General features: G+C 37.5%; 1 protein-coding gene across 1 annotated transcript in view; it reads right to left on the bottom strand.

The window, feature by feature from the left end:
• Nucleotides 1-353: 353 nt before the first annotated feature.
• Nucleotides 354-8,205, bottom strand: part of pxdn (peroxidasin) — an 81,622-nt gene continuing 73,770 nt past the window's right edge. Inside the window, exons 20-23 of the mRNA XM_084392920.1 lie at nt 6,708-6,825; nt 5,744-5,873; nt 2,701-2,814; nt 354-1,482 (exon numbers count right to left, since the gene is read on the bottom strand). Coding sequence (XP_084249046.1) covers nt 1,348-1,482; nt 2,701-2,814; nt 5,744-5,873; nt 6,708-6,825 — 497 coding nt within the window. The 3' untranslated portion in view covers nt 354-1,347. The remainder of the gene's footprint in view (nt 1,483-2,700; nt 2,815-5,743; nt 5,874-6,707; nt 6,826-8,205) is intronic.

Raw genomic sequence — 8,205 nt, 5'->3', positions numbered from 1 at the left:
GGATATAAATACTGTGCTGGTAGAATGGAGTGTTATAGAAAAGTCGAGTAACACTTTAGATAAGAGCCTGACTTCAGCTCAGTGCTGCGCTTCCCAAACTCTTCACCTCAGTCGTTCCCAAACCAAAAACATCAATAACAGCTTTCTGTCAAGATAAAGCCCAAAGTCCAGGTCTCAGAAAACCCGCAGTTGCCAAGGGAAACAAACATTTGGTGATCAGTAGAGTTTTTTTCCCCATTGCAGAGATTGTTTTCAAGGTATTCACATTTTTCTCCATATGAGAGGAAGATACAAAATGGGAACTGATGTTCTACATAGGTCCAGAATATCATACTATGCAACATAAACAAAGTAAAAGCACAAGTAACGTTTAATTTTTTTTAAGCTTAACTACAAAATGCAAGTTTTCGCTCAAATGGTGGTTTTAAAAAGCACATAATGAGTGTATATATTGTATGATGCATTACATATTGCAAAACAATTAAATGCATAAAACAACACTCGTAAGACTCGGGTAAATCACTTAAATGATAGCACCAGTTCTGCAGCATCTCCAGCCTGAGAATGCTTCTTCCATAAAACAAACAGAAAAGGGAAACTCGGGTCCTGGAAAGACGTTGTCCTGCAGAGTTCAGCTCCATCCCCAATTAAACACACACTCAAAATATATTTAGGTTTAAATTTAGGATTGCATATAAAATTTACATCCATTTAGATTACACAGTTTTAACATAAACTCAAACGTAATGTGATGCATATTTGTCAGTCGTACATTCTGCATTAAAAAAAAAATCATGGCAAAGTTCATTATTAACTATTTGCATTAATTCGATTTTATTTAAATAATCATATTTATATGCATCACATTAGGTTTAATACTTTATCTTACAACTCTGTAATCCAAATGGATGGAATTTTTATATGCAATATAAATACATAAATCTTACATTTAGGTCGAATTTTTTTTTTTTTTTTTTTTGTGCACCTGCCTGTAATTTTCAAGTAATCCTGAAGACTGTGGCTTTTTCAGGCATGTTTGATTAGGGATGAAGCTGAACTCTGCGGGTGAACATTCCTCCCGGACCGCAGTCGCCCATCTCTGGTCTTGTAAATGAACACCTTGGGTAGTCGTCTCCCGGTTAACAGGCCTGAGGAGAAAAACAGGGTCCCACATTCATCTGTTCAAATACTTTTTAAGGCAGTGTATTTTTGGTTCTTTGTAGTGGGTGTCGGAGGATATGCAAACAAAAAAACCAATACATGACAAACAACAAAAAAACCCTGAAACACAACTATAGACCAAATGGAGGCATGAGCACAAGGTCACATGGGTTAAGTGTCCTGAGGTTACACGTGATGCTCTGTATCCTGCGGTTGTGAAGGCTGGTTGATGCACACGGGGCAGCATGAGCCTTTGGGTGTCACGGGATTCAGACATGCTGCCGGTGGACACTTTTCCACGAAACACGTCACTTGGGCCCCCTGACAGAGACAGACCGGAACAATTGAGCTAAAACCACAATTTGTATGTAACTTTATTAGAAACTGCTGCATGCATGCATAAATTAATTAGCAGGAACTGGATACATTTTCCAATGCTGTTTTCATTTCAAATTGCACTTTATATACACTAGAGCGGGAGATCTCAAGGCTGCATGCACACTAATTAACTGCCTCAAGTTGCTAGAGGTACTGCTGGCCCTGCAGAGGTTTCGGCCGTTGATCGCATGTGTTGGTCTAGAAGACATTCACATTGCATGTTGCAACTCCTCCGCCATCTCCGCCTTTAGAGTCAGCAGCGACTGAGGTCACTGCGGGCCACTCATCTCCCATTTGAACTTGAACGTGCTTTCATGACGAGTGATGCTTCAAAGAGAGTGGAGACTGATTTGGAGGTGATTTGACAAAGCACAGGTAAACCTGTGAAAGATTAAAAAAAAATAATTCCCTGACTGGGGCCCCTTTCGGCACGGACGCACTGGCACACAGCTGGCTCCGGGGCCTACGCAAATTTGCGTTTCTCCCAGTGAGCCTGGTTGAACAGACATTGTGCACAGTCAGGGTGGACAAAGAACAGGTCTTGCTGGTTGTGCCAAACTGGCCCACCTGGACTTGCTACTCAGAACTCAAGCTTCTTGCGACAGCCCCTTCCCGGATGAATTCCCCTTAGGAAAGACCTTCTTTCTCAGAAGCTAGTTCCTGGTTTTCAGGTAGGACCTCCTGCCATAACGCTGAACTATCTGCTGAAATGGCCGGGAAAATCGCCAATTCTCATTGGTCTTCTCTGAAAGTATCAGAGGTATCTGGGGCTTCCAAATGCGACCCCTAATGTCAGTAAATTGACAGTCTCGTTCCCTCCATCAGGGAACAGATGTTACAATAGTAACCAAGATGTTTCCCACAGCGCATTTCATGTGAAGTTTTCGATAAAGAGGAATTGCGTTACATCAGAGAAATTATTTTTTACTACTATACTATATAGATAAATGTTTTTGCTTTGCAAATTCACGTCATAGTACATAATACCTGAACATTGGTACGCAGTGCAAAACTAAATTTCTGTGCATTCATTTCCACTCTGCCGCATTTACGTGCCGATGTATGCAGCACAGTCTACTGTCACCACAGTTTAAGATTTACAGTATTTGGGGAAAACTGGTGTCAGAGTGACAGAGAGTTTCAGTGCACTGATTAACTTACTTTACACTGACATATGGTGCAGGGGTTCTTCTTCCAACTCTCTCCATCTACTCGCTCTCTCCCGTCCTCATCTGCACAGTCTGTCCTGCTCAGACGACCTTCAAGTCTTTTTATCTGTCAGTTTCAACAGAGAGAAAAATGATCACAAAAAAAAAAAAATCATAATATACATTGCAGCATCACCTCTTTTCTCACAGTTTCTGAAATGGTTTTGATAAAGTCTCTCTACACCCTTCCTTTCCTAAATCAACAAAAGCTCAGTTGCTGCATTACATTTTTATGTAAAATTCAAATTGGCTATAAGTAATTTCAACCAAATTTTTTAAAAACTCTTGTTTAGCTGAATCTTAAAAAAAAAAAATTGGTTAAATTATTTTGATAAAATATTTTGATGAAAAGCATGTTGCCATGACTTATTGATTATATAATTTGATACAGTTCACCACTAGAAAATACTAAATAACTCTAATATTTCTGACTGTTCTACACACAAACGTCATATGGCTTTAGAAGACTTTATGTATGAGGTGTATGTACAATTTTAATGAAGCTTAAAAGCTTCAGTGTAATCTTGAAAAGCTGTCCTACTCCATTCACTGTAGTTGTGTGGAAACTACAGTCTTTGTGTTCCACGGAAGAAAGCAAAAACCTTCCTATCAAGATTTTATATTTACATTTATGCAGTTAACAGACACTTTTATCCAAAGCAAAGCAACTAACCCTAACTACATGAAGGTGAGTATATAATGTTCACTTTTGGGACAAACTATTGCTTTATAAACCGTGACAGTGGAGAGACACAAAACGAAATAGTATGAACTATAACAATTCAAATACCATTGCTGAATCTATATTTGAGAGAATTGCAGGGTATTTCTGTGTGTTAGTTTGATATCTACTCTTTTGTGACGTGCATTCCTTCACAGCTCTGTTTAAGTGGGCTATACAAATATGTGGTTATCTGATCTTTGAATGAGGCATTTAGTACAGGGCCAAGTTGTTCCTTCAGAGAGCTTTAATGTGACACTTACCTCAGTGTCTTATTTTCTGTGTGAGAATCACATTTTAAAAACAAAGTAACTCATAGCGGTCACTGTGTAATTCATCAGAACTCACTGTAATATGATTAGTGATTCAAAAAGTTGAACCAATACATATCATGATTTTGTATATCAAAAAGAAAAAGAAAAAAAGAATGGCAATCAACTGGAGCTCTCTGGTTACAGTGATTGAAGGTGAAGGTCATATAATCAGTTATTAATTGTGACCAGTCACGGAAAGTAGGGACACAAGTCGGTTCTGGGGCATTTTGAGTTATTCACATATTCTGAAAGTGTAGTATTCAAGCTTTCCAACGATGTGTAACATGGAAATCTGATAATATTTGGAGAAGTTGTGGCCATTTGAAGGTAGGCACTCAAAAAAACTGAAATGGTAGAAATCTGCTTCTAAAGATTGGCAAGTTCTCACCTCTCTCTCCTGCTGGGAGTGACAATAGAGGCTCATTTACATCTCATTTAGATAAGTCATACCCCCCTGTAAAGCTCCCCCGTCTCCCCCTCCCCCCTGAATGTACCAATTCTACAAATTCTCTAAATAAAACATCTCCAGTTAACTGGCAGAGCATTCATTTCATTCGTTTTTTAAATAAGATACTAGTGTTTTTTTTTTTTTAATCAAGTGATCAAAGTGCTCGTTGCCGCTGCGATCAGTGGCGCAGATACAGTGTTTACTCGTGTGGCTCGCGCACACACTGCATTGTCTTCACTCGACGCGCGCTTCTATCCGTTGCTTTGCGGATACGCTCTATTCGTTCTGTTGAAATAACAAAATAATTCAAACGTTTGCGTGTCCCTGCTTGATATACAACCACTGATGAACATAATCGTTTTGATGAGAGAAAAAAAAACTATACAAGGGCGGATTCGAACTCTCAACCTCTGACACGGCTGGCGAAAGCTCTACCACTGTACCATTCATACACACATTAATTATATAGTCGGATCTACATTAGATCTGTATTAGGCTACATCTCATTAACGAACAAACGACAAATTAAACCCCATGTAAGCTACTATTTAAATCGATTGCTGGACATCATTATGTTATTGGCGTCCATCTTCATTGAATTTTGAAATCAGATACAGCCGGCCAGAGCGCTGCATAATAAGTAGCCACGCCGGCTTATTCAGTATGGAAATACACACCGACAATGACACGCCCCTACTGCGTGCTAGAATCTCCGAAAAACAAGCCGATTTCAACATCAAAATGTACGCTTTTAAATATACCAATACTGCTATCTCAAACATGGAGAGGCTTCTTCGTGATCTCAACTAACAGATTCTGCAAAAAAACGAAAATCACAAATTTTGAAAAAAAAAAACCGCTTCTTTCTCATTTTGCTCGAAAGTTGTGCTGCCGACTTGTGTCCCTGGTTTCCGTGACGGGTCACAATTGTGAGCAGGTAGGGGATATAGTGTATAATCTGTTATTTTGCCAAGCAAAAAGTATTTCTGAATCAACATCTATTGTTGGTCCTCAAACAACCTTATTAAGATTTTAGGGCAGGGTTGATGTTGAGGATTGTGTTTGGACTATGTTTGACAGCCACAAAAGATGTTGATCCAGGAACTGTAGAATAATGAATTAGTTAATAGTTAAGTTCTACTTAGTTCACAGAGGATCGCTTTATTTGATATTTGATAAGACTTTAAACATATGGCGTGAAGTGGACATAAGAAACAAGGCAGATATTATTTGTAATATCACTGTAGATTGCTATGTGTTTTTGATTCAAATCAGAGCGTCTGGAAAGTTTGATTCTTGGCCTGTTGTACTGGACAGTAAAACGGACATTTTCAGCATCTCACCATCACCGCCAAACGCATGTGTCTGAGCAGATCTTAATCATCCTTGTATATGCAGATTACCAATTCATTCACAAATACATGCGACTAGGTTTTCAGAAGGTTTAAATAAATAGATAAATATGCATTGCAGCTCGGCATTGCAATGTACCAAGTGAATCATGTGTCCTAACCTGTTTTCGTAAACTTGTGATAGTTTTCTGCATGTCAGCAACAAAGTCTTGGAAATCCTTAATGGAGGGTTCAGTGCTTGACTTTGGTGATACGGTTACGTTTACTGCAGTTTGAGCATCTTCCAAAGTGCTGAAAAACAAAATTCATTAAAAGTAAAATAAATAAATAATCCGAAATGTTGTAAACTAATGCATCCATGTTCTTTGACTAATTACAGTTATGGATTAATTATTGATTACAATATGGTTACACTACTTAGGCCGTGTGTCCACCAAAGTTTTCACCCAGTTGAAAACGCCTTGAGAGCGCTTTGGCGGCGGAGCATTATTATTACTTTTTCAGTTGAGACGCTATATGTGCTATGAAACTGAATATCCGCGGAAGTGTTACTGGTATCTGATGTCTCAGATAGTTTGTTTCTGAATATAAAAATGTCAATACAATGTAAAGTATTTGTTGTTGTTGTCTGTTGCCGTTGTACAAGCATTATGTGGCGGTTGGTCACTGTGGTAAGATGAAATAGACGCTCAGCGCCTCGTCACGCTTCGCTCCCATTGAAAACAATTAGTACAATTAGCTAGCCTCGGGAAAAAAATGCTTTGGTGGACACACGGCCTTAAATGTAGTCAATGCATTAATTAATATCAACCATGTGCAATACATTTGCTACAGTATTTATTATTATCTTTGTTAGTTAATAAAAACACAACTGTTCATTGTTAGTTCATGTTAACTCAGGCCCATTACATAATATCAACAACTTTTGATTTTTATAATGTGTTAGAAATTGTTGAAATTAACATTACTTAAGATTAATAAATGCTTTAGCAGAATTTTGTATTATTAGTTCATGTTAACCAACGTAACAAATGTAAACCTTATTGTAAAGTGTTATCATTATTACTATTATCATTAACTTCATTAAATGACAGGCTGACTGTAAATGGAGAATGTGAGTTGTACCTGCTGTTGTCAGTGATGTTGCTGGCAGGTTTCTTCTCCTCTGCATAGCTGTGCTCCGCTGACCTGCGGCTTCTGAAGTGGTATGACAAGGCATTGAACTGACCTTTAGTGCGACAGTCTGCAGGTGCAAGATATTCAGCCTTTTATTTGATGCAGGAAAAACAGCAGTACGAACATTACAGGGATTCAAATATCAAACAGTACAAGCCTAAAAGGACTAGAGGTCATTTAGTGATACATATGAAGTGCTGCAAACACAGGCCACATGGGACACTACACAAAAGACCTGTAGACAATAGCCACCAATAGACAGTTCTACATTAATGCTGATTTTATGAATGCTTTATCAGTGTGTTGCATATTGTAGCATACAATGTTAAACAAGTAATAATTTGACGATGGATAATAATTTGTTAATTCTTTTATATGCCGGACATTAGATAGAATTCTCAAATAAAATAAAGTAGTGCACCATTTGTTTGAACAAATTGGAGAGAGATTGGGCATGTCTTTGCACGATCATGTCCGCATTTGCCGCACCGCAACTTCCGCCACAATTTATGGAAATTGTGAGAAAATCTTGAGCAATTGTCACACAACACGACAAATTAATATTGATAAGATCCTCCTTCTCGATAAAGGGATTTCGACCTTCTGAAACTCATTACCAAAACAGTATGAATTAATGTAATATATTAAAATGTTATGTTTACTAGAGTTTTATAATATACTACATTATAATACAATATAATTATTTGTAATCAACAGTTATTAGAAATATGGCAGAAAGAGTTTGTTACTACCACAGTTTCCTAAGGATACTATACCAACTTTGAGCTTAAGACTTTCAGCTAAAAATTAGCTGGACCTGAAAACCCTGAACTCATTTTACCTTTCCTTTGAATCTAAGAATCAACTCACTGTTTACCACATCAGATTCTGCTGTACATTAAAATGAATAACATGCACAGTAAAACAAACAAAACTAAAAGTAAAAAACTAAACATAAACAGTGGGGATGGTCAGAACAGAGCATTGTAGTGCAATTCCATAGGACCAATGTAAGATAAATGGCTACATTGATGGGGCCTGTAGTTAGCAGCGTGTCAAGGCAGAGGATATGGCTGTGAGATTAGAATCAAGAAGTTCCCATAAACATTTAATTCTGCTAAACCCTTCCATCTGATTACAAATAGAAAAGTAAACAAAAGATGCTGATCGGGAAACATTTCTACTGTATCCCCTCCGAAATCCAAAGCATTATACATTACTAGCCTTTAATGTTTATACAGTACTCAATCTTCAAGATGGTCTATTCAAGAGAATTCAACTTAGTAATGTATAGCAATTGGGAGTCAAAATTCATATAAAGTTTTTTTGTCATAGATTTGAGATAAATAAATAAACAAACATAAATAAATAAATGCACACTAAAGTTAGGAACAATTAAGATTTTTTTTTTAATGTTTTTGAAAGAAGTCTCTTATGCTCACCTTGA

The sequence above is a fragment of the Rutilus rutilus genome (genome assembly GCF_951802725.1).
Source record: "Rutilus rutilus genome assembly, chromosome: 21".
NCBI lineage: Eukaryota > Metazoa > Chordata > Actinopteri > Cypriniformes > Leuciscidae > Rutilus > Rutilus rutilus.
Note: the sequence above shows the minus strand (reverse complement) of the source record. Positions and strands in the feature narration are given on the sequence as shown.